Consider the following 17,446-nt stretch of genomic DNA (forward strand, 5'->3'; position numbering starts at 1 on the left):
GACCTGCTCCATCAGTGTGTGTGTGTGTGAGACAGAGACCTGCTCCATCAGTGTGTGTGTGTGTGACACAGAGACCTGCTCCATCAGTGTGTGTGTGTGTGAGACACAGAGACCTGCTCCATCAGTGTGTGTGTGTGACACAGAGACCTGCTCCATCAGTGTGTGTGTGTGTGACACAGAGACCTGCTCCATCAGTGTGTGTGTGTGACACAGAGACCTGCTCCATCAGTGTGTGTGTGTGTGACACAGAGACCTGCTCCATCAGTGTGTGTGTGCGCAACACAGAGACCTGCTCCATCAGTGTGTGTGTGTGTGACACAGAGACCTGCTCCATCAGTGTGTGTGTGTGACACAGAGACCTGCTCCATCAGTGTGTGTGTGTGACACAGAGACCTGCTCCATCAGTGTGTGTGTGTGTGACACAGAGACCTGCTCCATCAGTGTGTGTGTGTGACACAGAGACCTGCTCCATCAGTGTGTGTGTGTGTATGACACAGAGACTTGCTCCATCAGTGTGTGTGTATGACACAGAGACCTGCTCCATCAGTGTGTGTGTGTGTGTGTGACACAGAGACCTGCTCCATCAGTGTGTGTGTGTGTGACACAGAGACCTGCTCCATCAGTGTGTGTGTGTGTGAGACACAGAGACCTGCTCCATCAGTGTGTGTGTGTGAGACACAGAGACCTGCTCCATCAGTGTGTGTGTGTGAGACAGAGAGACCTGCTCCATCAGTGTGTGTGTGTGTGTGTGTGTGACACAGAGACCTGCTCCATCAGTGTGTGTGTGTGTGACACAGAGACCTGCTCCATCAGTGTGTGTGTGTGTGACACAGAGACCTGCTCCATCAGTGTGTGTGTGTGTATGACACAGAGACCTGCTCCATCAGTGTGTGTGTGTGTATGACACAGAGACCTGCTCCATCAGTGTGTGTGTGTGTATGACACAGAGACCTGCTCCATCAGTGTGTGTGTGTGTATGACACAGAGACCTGCTCCATCAGTGTGTGTGTGTGTGACACAGAGACCTGCTCCATCAGTGTGTGTGTGTGTGAGACACAGAGACCTGCTCCATCAGTGTGTGTGTGTGACACAGAGACCTGCTCCATCAGTGTGTGTGTGTGTGTGTGACACAGAGACCTGCTCCATCAGTGTGTGTGTGTGTGTGACACAGAGACCCAGCCAGAGAGGCGATCCGGCAGCACAAGCGCGGCGACCTCAATTAAAACACCATCCGCCCCCGCCACAGCCCGCTGAAGAAACTCCGCGGAGATCTCGTCGCTCTTTCTAGTTGTGCACCAGATGAAGGGCTGGGGTCCCTCCCGCTGGATCGCGGATCGATTGTACAGATCGAGAGCCGCCTGCCTGCTCGGCGGTGCGGAGAGGCCGGTTACCGTACTCCTGCTCGACCGCCTGTCTCTTGACTCACCGACTCAGACCGCTGCTTCACAACCGGCGGGCATTCCCATAACAACAATAATACCGACGCTGGCGGTCATGAACTCCGCTGTTTTGACTGATTACGGTCACGACGCCGCGGGGGACACAGTCCTGGGACACAGGGGGCAGGGGGACAGAGCGAGCCCCCCGCCCCGCGCCCTGCTGCTGGCGCACGCCGCTCCGAGGACCCCCCGGCCTGGGGCTCTTCTTAAAGTCGTACCGGATCAGTAACCCGTGTCTCGGCGCCCGGCAGCCACCGCGCTGCGAGCCGAGGAACCCAGCGCAGCGCGCACGGAAGACAGGCTCGGGTCGATCACACTATCGGGCAGCTCGGTACGGGACTCTAGAACCGGGAATCCTCCCTGGGAGGTTTAGCTACAGGGTGCTGAACATGCCTTTGCTCTCCCAGCTCTGCAACAGAAGGAAAAGTTATCCTTTCTGGAGAGCTGCCAGGAGTTCACCCTAAAAGAGACAACGAAAGCCAACGCAGGGCACACGTCCGCACACAAGGGAACACCTGAGAGACACCAGGTAACACACTTCAAGCGGTCCCGGAGAGAACATGCAAACGCCCCACACACAGGCGCCGGACTCGCACCCGGGATCCGAGCGCTGCGGGGCAGGGGCAGGCCGTTCGGGGTGAAGGGCACCACACAGCCTCTGCGGGCAGGTGCCGGCTGCAGAAGCCGAAACTGTTGGGCCGGTTACGTAACTCAGGCAGCGGAGCTCGCTCTGCTCACGAGAAGGGAACAGCGCTGCACTCGCGGTGCACCCGTACCAGCGGGGAGTCAATGCGCGTGCTAAACAAAGTCGAATTCTTGCGCGCTCGGTAGAATCACGAGCGCTCCGCTCCACACGCGGAATTCCGACGCAGCAGAGACCCGAGCCGGAAAGTTATTTACCTGCATGTTAACTGGACGTCGTTTCGCGTCGTCGATCTCGCCGCTTGGGTGTCGCGAGTCGGCTGCCTCGCTCGCTCGCTCTGTCGGGTCTGATACTCTAAAATTCCTCCGTCTCTCTCTTTCACTCCTTTCCCGTCCCCCTCCCTTCTCTCTCTCTCCCTCTCGTCGTTTTGACAACTGGGCTGAGCAGCTCCTCACTGACAGCGCTCCGTACTGCCCCGGCGTTTTCTTGAGACGAGGATGAGAGAGCGAGCGAGAGAGACATTCCCCTCCACGAGTTTAACTGTTTCCGCTCTCGCGGGCCCCGCTGCTCCCCGCGAGGCGCCCGGCCGGGCGCTCGTTTCCACAGGTGATCCAGTCAGACCCCCGACTGGGCGGGTAGATCCCAGTTCCCCTTTCTTCATCCACGATCCCTCAGGCAGACAGATGCACAGACAAATGATGATACACCTTGGTAGACGACGCCATGGTGTCTTTTTTGACGGAAAAAAATATCCAGTTCTTCTACGGTCCGGCGTAGAAAACGTGTATTATTTCTGTGGTAAATCTACTTTACAATATATTCCGCCAACACCTTGTAAAATATTTTCTCCATCACTCGTGTAGTCTTCTGTTGGTAATTTTTTCTTCTAAAAACACAGGAAGAGGCGGGAAGCCCGCGAGCTCTGGGATGTTGCGGCGGCGCTGGGATCAATGAGCGCGACCTTGGCTCGCGGCAGGGCGCGCGAGCGCACGCGGGACTGGAATGCCGAGGAGTGCGGATGCCTCGCGGCTGACAGTACCGATCGATTGGGGGGGACAGGCGGCCTGCGTCCCCCCAGCCTCTCGCCGTGACCGCAAACTCAGCGTCCCGCTCAGCTCTGAGCGAAGGCCGCTGTACTGTTATTGAACTCAATCCCCATCTCGTCAGCCCGCTGCCCCGTCTTGAATTCCGCTTCTGAGCATTTTTTGATATCGTGGTGTACGGAATATTCCCAAATAAAGAATTGTTCTCCAGCTTTTAATAGGGTCTGGCACAGAGATACTACAGTGTTATAGCTGATGTACAGCAATGCCAGCATTCAAACTGGTCCAGCTGTTGTCCACTTGGAAAAATTCAAACTACCGTCCATCTGTTTACAGGGTTGCGGGAGAGCCAGAGCCTATCCCAGCAAGCAACAGGAGCCCGTCCACCACAGGGCACACATAGACACAAACACACACACCAGTGTATCTGTACTGAGGGAGGAAACCTACACAAACCTGGGGAGAACATACAAACTCCACACAGACAGAGTCGAACCCAGGGCCCCAGCGCTGTGAGGCAGCCATGCTAGCCACTGTGTGGCCGTGCCACCCAGTTCAAGCTGCAACTCAGTTTACACCCAACTGGCTCATATTCAATTTCCACATTAGATCTGTATTCAGTATGTGTGTGTCTGTGTGTATATACAGTACGTGTGTGTGTGCATGTCTCTGTATTTGTGTGTGTATGGATGCAGAGGATCACAAGAAAATTCACCTGTAACTGCGGCAACTTCACAGTCTTTAACAGTGAAATTCTGTATTTTTTTAGATTGACTAACATTAGGCAGATTCTCCATAACTGGGTTTCTCAACAGGGATTCTCCTGTGAAAGTCACAGGCTAGCAGCCCGTGTGGCCTCTCTGGGAAGCTGTTCAAGCTGTACATCTGTGCCATGTGGTTTGCAGCAGGCTGTGGGATTCTGTCCCACTCCTCTCTGAGCCCAGAGAGACACGTACCTGCTCCCTGGTCTCTGAGCCCTGGCTGCCTCACACTGTCCCTGTGCCGAGTCTCACCTGGGCTCTGAACCCGCAACCCTCCCAGGCACGAGCCCTGAGCCCTACTCTGTAGAGCTGTGCCGAGCCCTTGGGCTCTGAACCTGCAACCCTCCCAGGCACAAGCCCTGAGCCCTGCTCTGTAGAGCTGTGCCAAGCCCCACCTGGGATATGAACCCGCAACCCTCCCAGGCACGAGCCCTGAGCCCTACTCTGTAGAGCTGTGCCGAGCCCTTGGGATCTGAACCCGCAACCCTCCCAGGCACGAGCCCTGAGCCCTACTCTAGAGCTGTGCCGAGCCCCACCTGGGATCTACACCCGCAACCCTCCCAGGCACGAGCCCTGAGCCCTGCTCTGTAGAGCTGTGCCGAGCCCTTGGGCTCTGAACCCGCAAACCTCCCAGGCACGAGCCCTGAGCCCTGCTCTGTAGAGCTGTGTCGAGCCCAACCTGGGATATGAACCTGCAACCCTCCCAGGCACGAGCCCTGAGCCCTGCTCTGTAGAGCTGTGCCAAGTCTCACCTGGGATCTGAACCCGCAACCCTCCCAGGGAGGATCTCTGAGCCCTACTCTGTAGAGCTGTGCCGAGCCCTTGGGATCTGAACCCGCAACCCTCCCAGGCAGGAGCCCTGAGCCCTGCTCTGTAGAGCTGTGCCGAGCCCTTGGGCTCTGAACCCGCAAACCTCCCAGGCACGAGCCCTGAGCCCTGCTCTGTAGAGCTGTGTCGAGCCCAACCTGGGATATGAACCTGCAACCCTCCCAGGCACGAGCCCTGAGCCCTGCTCTGTAGAGCTGTGCCAAGTCTCACCTGGGATCTGAACCCACAACCCTCCCAGGCAGGAGCCCTGAGCCCTACTCCGTAGAGCTGTGCCGCTTCTGGAGCCCCAGGCCATCCTCAGTGTACGGACTGACGGGTCCATTACCAGCCCCCGACTTCACACGCCACCGCTGTGTAACCACACGTCAGTCAGCACTGCGAGCTCTGCAGAGGTGGGAGTGGGAGTGTGGGCATGTGTGTGTGTGGAGGGGGCGAATACATATTTCACATTCCCACTGAGACATCGAGAGGATCGCCCTGGGGAAGAGAGCGGGAAATGCACAGTTAAAAGAAAAGCCTGGAAAGGCTAATGAAAAATAAATCACCCCGGGCCAGCAGGGGAACGGACGAGGGTAAGCAGGTGTAAAACTGTACCCGATAGGGGTTTCAAGACATCTCTGACTTACCACCAGCGCCACAGACCCACAGACAGTGGCAAACAAAACGTGATTCAATTAAGTCATTAGAATCTCCAGGCGGAATGAAAAACAGGCTAAAAAGAGACCCCTTGTAATTCTGCTCCACAGCAACGACAGCCAGGACTCTGCAAGGCTGTGAAGCTCCAGTACTCGTCTCTAGATGCCTGTGTGCAGGGTCTGTTTTTGAAGCTCTGCCGAGGCACGTGGTATTTCACAATATCACTGCGATCGGCTGTTCCTCTCCCTGTAAGCCGCTTTCCGCAAACCAGGGTCTTCTGAGGTGAGCGCTCCGCGATCATTTATCTCCTCCACCGGCTTTGAAAGAGCGAGAAACACGAGACGGGAGAAACACGAGAAGAGAGCGGGTGGCAGATCTCGTGCCGTGTGGCTGTTACTCGCTTACTGATCCCGGCGTCTTCTCCAGCCGCCGGGAGTACGATCCCAGCTTCACCAGAGTGGCCGGGTGGTTTGTTCCACGCTCCTGCCACCCTTTGTGTAAGGAAACGCTTCCCAATTTCAGTCCTAAAAGAACGTGTCCGCTTGGGTCCACAAATCTGCCCAACAATCTTAATCCTTACTTCACTGAAAGGTAGGGACTTCTGAAGAGGCAGAATTTGCCCTTCAGGGGTTGTTGAAGTGGATCTCCTCCTCTATCCCAGAGCACTTTAGGATCCTTTGGGATATAAAGTGCTATATATAGTCTGGGAATTCTTCTTCTTAATAAAAGAATATTTAATTCACATTCCTCAATGACTAAACAGACAGTTGTAATTGAGAGCAGCTAAATCGAAAGCTGATTGAATTCAATAATTTGAGAGCGATTGGGTAGAATTAAGATCCTGTGACTTGACGAGACTAGATGTGAGGAGTCCTGCTGCAGTCTAATAGAAGATACAGGGGAAAAATACCTTTTTTGCAGCTGTGCATCCGCCCATCTTTGAACCACTTTATCCAATCCAGCGCTGTGGGGGAGCCGAAGCCTTTCCCAGCAACCAACGGGCACAAAGCAGGGTACACCCCGGGGTACACACCAGGGTACACCCCGCCGGACGCCAGCGGGATGCCAGTCCACTGCAGGGCACTGTTGTAGCAGACAAATAAGTTCTGGATCCTGAGAGGAAGTTCAAACAACCGGGTTTATTGCACGCAGGGAACGATAAGATCTGTTCGGAATATAGGCACAAAACTTCCAGTTTATACAGCCCATTTCAGCCCTTTCTGACGCAAACTGTTACCGTGGCAAAGGGGGGAGGTCACCCGTGTTTGGACATTCCCAAGACCTTGACCACTTTGAACAGCTGGATTTATCTTTCCTTAGTTAGGGGGTCTCTACCTTGCACTTGGAATCTCTTTTCAGTTCACTCCCCTCCCTGCCTCAAAACTCAAAAGGGCTTAAGCACGGAATGTCTTGTGTCACAAGAGGCCTGTGTGCAGAAAGAAATCACATCTTGCATCTTTCTTCAGCACACAGACACGCACACTCTCACACCAGGGCCAGTTTTCACAGAAGCTATTTAACCACCAGCCCATCTCACCCACGCAAACACAGGGAGAACATGCAAACTCCCCACAGACAGCGCCCCAGGTCTGGAAATGAGGCCAGGGCCCCGGCGCTGCGAGACACCCCCCCTTGTCACTGCCCTGCCCCTTTCTGCCCCTGCACTTGGCTCTTGTTTTTTTGTCCTTCTGTAGCGTCCTGGTGCTACACTGGGAAGCTCCCCAGAACCGCGACGTTCTCACTGCAATTAACTCACCCAGTGCACAAAAATCCAATTACTTCGCGGCATGCATGTGGTGTGCTGCGTTCTCTGCAGACGAACAGTAGCTGTGTGGGAAGAAGGTGTTGAGAAATGTCTCAAGTTGCTCTTGAGAATAATTGCCAGGGGGCTAAATTTAGCTTTTCAGATAACGAACTCGCTGCAGAAATAGCTCTCTGTAACAGACACTATAGGACTTTTGTTTGGTTCTTCCTTTTTCGTTTCTTCCGCTGGATCGGTGTTTATGAACGGGAGCGGCGTTGTGACGCGGCAGCACCTGCCTGTAGCCAGGACCGTCCGGCTCTCAGAAGCTGGGCCAGGCTGGGACTGGTCCCAGCTGGGACAGGGAACACCGAGCTGGTGCTGCTGCTGTTAGGGGGTCTTGTGTGACCACGTGGTGGCGCCCCTCCCTTCCAGCTCCCCTGTTTGAGTTATGGTGAGCCGGGACACCGTGCTGCAGGGGGCGCTGTCCTGCCTGCGAGACATTAAGCTGCTTGGTCAGTAAAGACCCCAGGGCTGAGATCACGAGAGCGGGGGGCGTTAATCCCAGTGCCCTGGCTGGAATCCACTTTGGACATCTGGCCTCCCTAAATCTCCCCCATAACACAGCCGAGGAAGCGATTCCTTCCTCCTGCCCCTGATCTGCGGTGCAGTGGGGCTGCTGGTGCAGAACGACTGCAGGGGGGCGCAGCGCCGCAGGGGTGGATGAAGGGGGTATGTGCTGTAAAATCTCTATCAAGTCCAACCAGTATTCTTTGCTCTTCACCTTATCATTCCAACGCAATTGCCAAAGGTGGAAGAGTAGCGCTCTGTTCAGACTGTGGCGCTCTGTACCCGCAGCGCTCAGATCCCACCGGACCGGCAGGGCAAAGCAGGGTTCCAACATGACAGAGTTCAGATCAAAAGAAAACGGAGACATCTGCATGCAAGCCCGCTGGGTTCTCGCAATGGAACATGCTGCTTCAAGTCTTCTGGAAGACGAATGATAGCCAAATCATCGAGGGATTATTAGAAAGTGTCTGACTCCAGTGGGGGGACGAAGCAGTTTAGATCAGCATGTCTTTGGGAGGAGGGAGGAAACGGCCATGAACACAAACGCAAGAAGAACATGCAAACTCCATTCAGACGGTCGCCAGAGGCCAGGACTGAAGCCAGGACCTGTGACACACCAGCACTAACCACCACACCACTGCCTTGTCCTAAAATCAGTAAACCTGAGTAGATTTCCTAACTATGACCCTAAACGTTTCTGTCATATTAATTAAATATTAAATATGCTTTAATAACGATACTGCACTAGGGCCATTACCAGTGCCATTGTTTTACACAATCAGTACTTCTGGATACATTGTAACACACGATGGCCGTGCAGCAATAGTTCCTCAGCGTACTCTGAACGGCTAGACGACCAGGGGCTACGAAGATATTACCACACCTGCCTTCTACTCCTCGGTGTCCCTTCTTTGCATTCCTACAGCGCTGGTGCCAGTGTGGTGGCTTGTGTTTTATCTTGTATCCCTGTTCTCCATGCAGCATCAGTGCAAGTGCAGTAGACAAGTGCATCAGTGAAAGTGCAGTAGATCAGTGCATCAGTGCAAGTGCAGTAGATCAGTGCAAGTGATACAATCTCATCGTGGGCACCCCGTTCTGTGCACTGCACCCCTCCACGATGTGAGCTCTGTAGCTCTGCGGCAATCGGTTCATTACTGTCATAATAGCGTAATTGCACACACGCAGAGAACGGGCCTGTACCTCAGCTTTGCCACTCTTCGACGTTGCCTTGGGTAAAGCAGTCAGCTGAGTCTTACAGACTGACTGAGCCCAGCTCCAGAGATCCCTGAAGAAACACCTGCAGGAGCTTATGGGATCCATTAGCTACTAAGCAAATAAATAAGCAAACTTATTGGGCCTCTGGTTTGCGAGCTATCTGTGCGTTCAATTGAACAAGCTTCCAGGATGAGGGGGGGGTAAAGATAGTTAAGACCATCAGTGAATTAGAGGTATGGATATTTAATAGCCCTCTGTCCAAAGGGATTTCAGAAAGGTGGGATTGAGAATTTGTGAAACGGTCCCATCTCCTGTAGCATCCTGATTGGTTGAACAGTCAATTGCTATCTGATCGCCTGCTCTCCGAAAACCATGCTCCTTGAGGTTAATCTAACAGGGCCAGCCAACGCCATCAACTTGGAGACTTTGGAGACTGTCCAAATGTGTCTATGTAACTTCTCCATCTATTGCATATAGCATTAATTAATTAGCTAATTAGCTAATAAGTGATTCTTAACAAACGTTTATAAATGGAATAATTATTATCCGTCAAGTTATTCAGCTTTATAGAATTATATATACAGTAATGCTGTTCTTGAGAAGCGATCACAGTTAAAATTGTGTTATTATTAGTAGCAGTTAATTTGCTTATCTGTTTATTGCATTGGTTACAAAGCTCTTTTCAGCCAGTTCTATATTTAGTTGTGCACTAAGATGTTTTTTTTAACGTAATCCCTGAGTGTTATTGGCAGAATGAGGACTGCCATGGTTTTGGCTGTGCCAGGTTGCACTCCTTGGGTAGTCAGGAAGGCAGGATGTTCTAACCCTTGGCCACCTGTACACCTGTGCCTCCAGAGCTTCCTGAGAAACTCTGTGCTGGGGAAAGGAGGCAGAAGGAGACGGCCACCGGCCAATCCCAAGCACACAGGGAGGGAGAGAGGCACGAGGTTTTGTTGCTGGGGAAACGGTTGCTAGGCATCAGAGTAAGGGATGCTTAGAGAGAGGCAGAGAGATGGACAGAGGGAAGGATGAAGGGAAAGAGAGAAAAAGAAAGAGAGGGAAGAGAAGAAGAGACCGACAGAAATCAGGTGTGATCGAAGAAGAAAGATCAGTGAAGTCCAAAGCAATAAAGAATCACCACAGCCTATTTTTAGAAGGATCGGGGGATGGAGTGCCTGACCAGCTGTGGTGTCAATTCCCCAGGCAAATGCTGAACAGCAATACAGTAACAGCACACACAGCACAAAGCCAAAGACACCATGCTGAAAAACACCAGAGAGCAGGACATCCATGACAGAGACTGAAAGGAAGAGAAAGAAGAAGAAAAGAGAAAGCCAGCGAGGAAGAGTGACAGGAGGAATGGAGAGATGAAGGGGGCTGAGAAGACTGAGAAGGTGGGATGGAACGAGTGAGTGTGAGTCAGAAGATAAGGGGATGATCTGGAGATGGAGAAAGAGGGCTAGGGAGAGTCACAGCCATTGACACTCCTTTTGGGCTATGCCCATCCCTATTGGCATGAACAGGGTTCACAGTCTTAAACACCTGCGAGCACCTGTTTACACTGCTGCACTACACTGAAGCTGTTGTCACTGCTGTACTGCGTTACACTGCACTAGAGATGTTCCCACTGTTGCACTGCACTGCACAGGAGCCGCCCTCACTGCTGCATTGCACAGCACTGCACTGCACTAGGGCCATTCTCACTGCCGCACTGCACAGGAATAGTATAAAGGGACACCTTTCGTCAAACTTTTTTGACAGGTGCCACACCCCTGTTTCAGCCAATGGGTGTCCACGGTGGGGCGGATGACCTGCCCCTTTGTCATCCAATGGTGCGTTGTTATGGTTGGATGTCCCGCCCCCTCCCGAGCCGAAGGTGTGTCGTTAAGGGTCGGATGTCCCGCCATCCCCCACCGAGCGGTCCTGAGCCTCAGGGTCCAAAAGCCCCTGCCACCGCATCTCTCGATTTATAAATAAGTGTATGAAAGCGTGTATGAGGGTTGGAAGGCGATCATGTCTGCCGCGGGGTTGAGCGCGCTCTATTATAACCCTAGGGAATCGGGGAGTTACGGCGGCGTGGGGTGTCTGGTGAGGGCCGCGAGATCCCGGGGTGTGAGCAGCACCTGCCGCGGCCGGGTGTCAGAGTAAATAGAGGGCATAGGTCAATATCTCAAGAAACTGTGAAAAACACTATCATGTTTAAGTAAAGAATGTGATTTGCTTCAGAAAAAAGAAATTGTTGCTATGTAACTGGTACCGTGTCAAAATGTAATAAGATGTGATCATATATACTGTTTTAAGTATGTATATTAATGTAAAGCATTTGTGATGCCCTGTATTTTATTGTGAAAAGGAAATAAAAGTTCTTAAAAATCGAAAAATCGAGTGGTGGACCCTGACAGCGTGTCTCACAAAAACATCAGGGGCATGTAAGCAGCCACACACACTCGCAGGACCAATAGCATGTGAAATGTAAACCACTTTATTTCATTAGTAGGTTTTCAAACACGGAAACATCACAACACACACTTTTGAATTTTTCACACACGTGACAGACTCCTGTTTGCAATCACCAATGAAATGTTGGTGCGGAAAAAATAGTTCGGTACAGGTAACGATCACCCCAACATTGCTCAGAAACTTTGCTGCATCTGAAAAAGCGTTCATAACGCCCTTCCGCTCCCCATGTCTAAAACCATAAGAACCGCACCGGGCGACCTGGTCTAACGGAGCAAACAAAATGTGCCTGAGTAACCAGAGGGATGACGTAACCACAGGTTCTATGCAAAACACGTTGTATTTTGGAAAACACACAGCAGAAGCCACCAGGCCTCCGTTTCTGATCTGAAAACAACAGGAGGGCTGTAATTTCACTCATGTTCTTGACATACACATCTATCTCTTGAACAAATTTAAGGACCTTAGCATTCGACTCATTGATTTTCACATCAAGCTTTGCAGAAAGAAGAGTGTAAAGCACTCTTTGTAAGAATTCCGACGTATTCTTCGGACGACGGCACACCCGGGTCTGTAAAACAGAGTGAAAGCGCTATTCACATGGCGTGTATTTCACAGCCGTGTTTTTACACAGATATTTTTTCGCGTCTGTAAAAATATGTACAATGTTTCTTTTGCAACGCAGGAAAAGTCACGTCTACTATTTTTTCATCTACCTGGTCAAGGAGCGGACATGCTCGTGTGGCGTGTGGTCGAAAATTATGTTTCTCAGCAGGTGTATTATACCCCGCTCGGTATCATTTGTAATGGTGTATGCACCCAGCCCCCTGGCGATGTACAGAACAGCCGATACAATTTGGGCTAGACTGAGAGACTTATAAATTTCTAACGCGGCAAACGTCACATCTTCAAACCCATCTGTGTAGCCGACAGCCAGACATGTGTGACCCCGTTGACCGGGGTGGTCAGTCAAACAGGCCGGGCGTTCATCAACCAGAGCCCCCTTTGAACAGTGGTTGAAGATGCAACACACTACCGCCTTTACAATCTGGGCCATAACATCGCGCGCATTAGGGACATCGTTAGCTAGACCTGCTTGAGCATCATCATTATGAACATTTTGACGAACACACAAGCACAGACACGAAACATTCACGCTCGATGGTAGTCTGAGGATTGATGCGTCGACCTCTTCGTTATTCTATTAAAGGAAAAAAGAAAAGGAAGGCTTAACAAAATAAATAGGCATGCTTTTAACCTAAAATATTTACCATTTAACGCCTCTTTTGAGTTAGGGTTCTTCGTTTCCTCCGCGTTAGCAGCGGTTTAAGATTTACCATTTGTAGCGGCTGCAGCCTCTGTTATTACAGGGAAGGGCGGTGACGTCACCGCTCCGGTAAGCCGGCTCTTGCACACTCACTGGTGGCCGTATGCGTTACAATATTTTAACGGACAGGTCATAAAGTTTTAAAAATAATTTAATAAGACACATTTAGCTTATTTTTAATGACACATTTTCGACGGCTTTTCTAAAGTTTGCCACAAATGATGTGGTGTTGTTCTTTATATTTTAACGGACTGGTCTTAAAGTTTTAAAAATAATTTAATAAAACACATTTAGCTTATTTTTAATGACACATTCTCGACAGCTTTCACGACACAGAGGCGGTCATCTCTGGGAGTCGTGAGGGGGGGGGGGCTGTGGTCACGAAATGGACCGACCGTTAAAGGCCATGGGATGTAGAGACAATGTATGCTTTTATCAGACAAACACAGGCGGTCATTTAGACACCCGGAGTCAGGGGGGGTGTGGATGGTCAGCGGGGAGGGGCGCTAAAATTGATCTCATAGCGAAAGTTCATAAAAGTTTTAAATTTTAAGCGGGTACAATTAACAGTGACAATAAACGGACGGGTATAGGAGCTTTAGTTTTTCTTTTGTTTTAAATGCTGTTTTGTATATACATTTTAGGTTTATATTAATGTTAAATTTTCTAATTTATAATCCCTACATGTGTTTTACGCAAAACGTAAATGTTCTTAACTCTGCATTGAGGAAAAATAAAACCCTCAAAACGTCAAGGAAGGTTTGTGAACACGCCGCTGTAAAGAAAATACACATTTTCTTAAAGCGATATTTCCCACGTATGTACAGTACATTTGGATTCTTCTTCTTCTTCACAGCCTTAGTCCCAGACTGTCCTGGGGTCAGCTGCTTTGGTTGCTCTTCTCCACTTGTCTCTGTCGAGCACATCTGCCTCACTCACTTCACATACCTCCATATCTTTTCTCACACAATCTGTCCATCTCTTTCTAGGCCTGCCTCTTCCCCTGTTACCTTCCACCTCAAATTCCATTACCCTCTTTGTTACTTCCTCAACGTCCCTCCTCATATGTCCATACCACCGTAACCTCGCCTCTCGCATCTTCTCAACCACATCCACCACCCTACATCGTCTACGGATTTCTTCATTTCTGATCTTATCCTTCATTGAAATCTGCAGTATATTTGGCTTATTGTGCGATAAAATTACAACGTTACTGTGCTTGTCTCGTGTAGCCGCGTTGTTACCTATAGATGCAAAACGTTGTATAATATTTGTATGTTATACAATATTGAATTATTATAATGGAATTACAAGGGAGGTGTTTAGTAACGTGGCAGTGACTGCCGACATCCATTCTTTTCCATTAGATGCACCGAAAACAACGACGACACAGACCGTCGGTTCGATAGCGGTCAAACGACCAGCTACAGCGATACACACCAACACCGGTGAGTAATTACGACAATGTTTTGAATAACGCTTTACGGCCATGTGAGTCTTAAAGGTACCCGGTCACTTTCTCCACATCGTCACACGGTTGTGTCTATTCGCAGACGCTGGTGAGGGGACGAGTCGGCACACGTTTAAAATAAATTCCCGTTTGTGCTTTTTGATACCCCCTCAAAATCTTGTGGAGACTCAGGCAGATGCCCCCGTTAAAGCAGGGGGCGCGGAGCATATTACCAGATCGTCTGTGAGAAAAGGCTGGTATTAGTTAAGATTTGTCTGTGCCGTATTATAAAACATTATTTTAACATACATATTTAAAGGCGTCTATAACTAATTAATAAAAATTCCGACAGTTTTCTGTTTTTGGTAATTTGGGGTGTTGAGGTCTTTCTCTAATGGTATTTTCCCCCTCCGCGCAGAACCCGAACCGGCAAAAAATAAAGTACCATTTCGACGGCCAGCGATCTCAGAGACGTCGAGTGAAACAGCGAACTCAAAACGTCACAAATCAACAACCAAAGGTTAATATAATTGAAGCGCGGTCAAGATGTGGTATGAACCACTTCTTGCAACAGTTCTTGCAACAGTTACTTCTTTTGTTAGAATGTTAATTCGTTGAAAGATCCTAGTTCACATAGTTTTCTGATTTGGGGTATTAAAAAGTCTTATTTTTAAACTGCTAAGCCTTTAAGACTTCATATTTAAAGTTAAAAACGACTGGTCTGCGTCTTGTGTCTACATGCAGTTAATCTAACCGGCTGTTAGTAGCTCCAGTAGTGTCTTAAAGGAAACCAGGGTAACAACTTCATCATGGCCGGTAGCTTGTTCCATTCTCCCACAACCCTTTGTGTAAGGAAGCGCCACAAGTGTGGCGTTTTTATCCTAGTTAACGCAGTTTTCTGATTTTGACCGTTTAGATTGCATTGGTTGGGGTCTTAAAAAGTCTTTTATTTTTATTTTTACCCCAGTTTGCGTAGTTTTCTGATTTTGAAATATGGAGCATTTGCGGGGTATTAAAAAGTATTTTATTTTTATTCACACAGAAGCTGTATCGACGAGCGGGGGGAAAAATGTGGAAGAAACGCCAGGACCTAAGGTGCTGACCAAATCCAAACGTGTCAAGCCTTTGGAGAGAAATAATAACGCAATTAGAGACTTGGCGTTTGGTGATGCGCTAGATTCAGTGCAGTATATTCCACGGTTACTATCAACAGTGAGCACTAATGAGGTGGATAAAAAGCGAGATTTAGAGCATCTAAGAGCGGCTTTAGAAAGTGTACATTATTTGTTTCCAAAACCGATCCAGGCTTTCGCAGCTAACCTCTTAGACATAATTTCTACAGAGGATGCTGCTCTAAACTCAGGATTTCAAAACCTGATAATGCTATTTCATGGTTCATTGGAAGATCCCCAGTGATACATGACTCTAAGCATGCGGTCTAAAAACTGGAGTAAAAGACCGACCTCTTACTAACATCAAGCGTTTGTATGTTAATAAAAGAATTAAACTGGCAAAAGCATGTTTGTTGAGACGTAATAGATTAAGTGAGAGGCATCAGATTTCCCAAGGGCAAGCCGAACCACGCAATGAAAATGCAGTGGTAGAAAAAAACTGAATGCCCGGGGGTGCTGTAGCAGAACCGGATGGCAGTAACTTTGAAAACCGAGAACCGGTTGTTATGAACGATGTGAATCAGGTTGGTGGCGGTGTCGGTGCGAATAGAGACCCCTTAGTTTTCCTGGAGCGTATACGTAGTTATAACAGGTCTTATAATAATTTTAGAGCAACAGAGCACTATGAAGAATTTCGTTTTGTTAATCTTGACAGAACAGCGTCGTACGTACAGGCTATAGACGCTGTGCATGGTGCAGTCCACAGAATATTGGATGAACTTTCTCCAAACATAGGGGCGAATGATTTTGTACAGTTGCGTTTGTCTTCGGGTGGTTTTAACAAACCCTTGTTCTCACGCAGAGAAGCCCTGGAGAATTAAATGCTGCCAATTTTTTTAACCACATCTCAGACCTCTTACAGAGCCACACAGAAGTTCTCACCGATGACAGCCTCCGATTAGTGGTGACGATAGTTAGGAGCATGCAGGGGGGTGCCCGCAGAAGATTTAAATCCGTTCTGTACAGCAGGGTAATTGAGCGGGAAAAAAACGCACCTTATAGACTTACATTACACGGGGGGTAATCTGTGTTTCACCGGTAGTGTGTACGGTTTGTTAAGTGAAGGTTGTACCGATGAGGAAATGTTACAGGGCGCTAAACGAATGCACAGAGAGTTGGGTTTTCCAGAGAATCGGAAAATTAGTTTGTCAGACATTACAGCTTTTGAAAAACATTTAAAAGTAGTCATTACAATTTTGTACCACGATCAGGGTGATTGGAAATATTTTACAACGGGTCCCACACCGCCAGATTCTAAAATACTTTTTGTTCTACTGCATGAAGATCATTTCTACCGGGTTTTAAATATTAAAGCTTTTATGGGGGCGGCGTATTTTTGCAGTAACTGCCGTATAGCCACAAGACCTCACGCCTGTGTTAAATCTTGTAAAACTTGTTTAGATCCCCAGTGTTGTGAAATTGATGCCGAAATTCAGAATTGCCCGGCCTGTAAGGTCTTTTGCCGTAGCTCTCAGTGTTTGACGAGACACTTCAGAATGTGGTGTCGGGTGTTAGTAAGTGTGAGAGCCGGTCCTTTTGTGAGAAATGTGGGGTTTATAACCTCGCAAGTCACAAATGTAAAGAAAACTGTGCTCGCGTTTTAACAACGTGATCGACACCCCTGACACACACTTGTGCTACATACAGCCTTTGCACAAACCCAAAATTTCAAGCAAGTACATTTTTTTCGACTTTGAATGCATGCAAGAAACTGGGACACACATTCCAAATTTCGTCCACGCCCTTCATATTAACAATAAACGAAGCTGGGAAGCTTATAGTGAAACTTGTCTAAAAGGATTTTGTGTGTAAATTTATCGATGGGCGTTTCAAAAACTATACTTTCATATCACACAATGGCAAGGGATATGACAATTACCTAGTAATCAGACAGTTGCTAGATGAAAAGATGGATGTTGAACTAATTAATTAGGGTGGTAAAATAATGTGTATGACCGTAAAAGCTCTGAACATCAGATTTATCGATTCTCTAAACTTTCTCCCTATTAAATTAAGCAAACTGCCATCAACCATGGGGGTAAAGGGCATTTTCCACACTTGATGAACACTTCAGAAAACCAAAAATATGTAGGCCCGTCGCCACCGCCAGAACTTTACGGCGTTAAGTACATGCTGCCGAGCGAGAAAGCTGAGTTTTTGGTTT

General features: G+C 49.1%; 1 protein-coding gene and 2 long non-coding RNA genes across 7 annotated transcripts in view; 1 reads left to right on the plus strand and 2 right to left on the minus strand.

Moving 5' to 3' along the window:
* Positions 1-2,655, minus strand: part of kcnip3a (Kv channel interacting protein 3a, calsenilin) — a 92,376-nt gene extending 89,721 nt beyond the window's left edge. For 2 of the 3 annotated variants that reach the window (XM_088624581.1, XM_088624580.1), the window contains exon 1: positions 2,340-2,655. In XM_088624581.1, coding sequence (XP_088480707.1) covers positions 2,340-2,345 — 6 coding nt within the window. In that variant the 5' untranslated portion in view covers positions 2,346-2,655. The remainder of the gene's footprint in view (positions 1-2,339) is intronic. The other variant, XM_088624584.1, reaches the window with a different exon arrangement.
* An 8,680-nt stretch (positions 2,656-11,335) lies between these two features.
* LOC148674459 (uncharacterized) lies at positions 11,336-12,765 on the minus strand. Of its 2 annotated transcripts, XR_015935317.1 has the most exons (3): positions 12,605-12,736; positions 11,729-11,904; positions 11,336-11,622 (listed from the first exon to the last, which is right to left on the minus strand). It is a non-coding gene; the product is annotated as an uncharacterized LOC148674459 (long non-coding RNA). The 2 variants fall into 2 exon arrangements; XR_015935316.1 differs by having other exon boundaries at positions 11,336-11,904; positions 12,605-12,765.
* A 194-nt stretch (positions 12,766-12,959) lies between these two features.
* On the plus strand, positions 12,960-15,626 carry LOC148674460 (uncharacterized). 2 transcript variants are annotated; one of them, XR_015935314.1, is made up of 4 exons: positions 12,960-13,477; positions 14,028-14,108; positions 14,529-14,630; positions 15,153-15,626. It is a non-coding gene; the product is annotated as an uncharacterized LOC148674460 (long non-coding RNA). The 2 variants fall into 2 exon arrangements; XR_015935315.1 differs by lacking the exons at positions 12,960-13,477; positions 14,028-14,108 and adding an exon at positions 14,193-14,363.
* Positions 15,627-17,446: the final 1,820 nt, after the last annotated feature.

The sequence above is a fragment of the Lepisosteus platostomus genome, chromosome 3 (genome assembly GCF_059453375.1).
Source record: "Lepisosteus platostomus isolate fLepPlt1 chromosome 3, fLepPlt1.hap1, whole genome shotgun sequence".
Classification (NCBI taxonomy): Eukaryota; Metazoa; Chordata; class Actinopteri; order Semionotiformes; family Lepisosteidae; genus Lepisosteus; species Lepisosteus platostomus.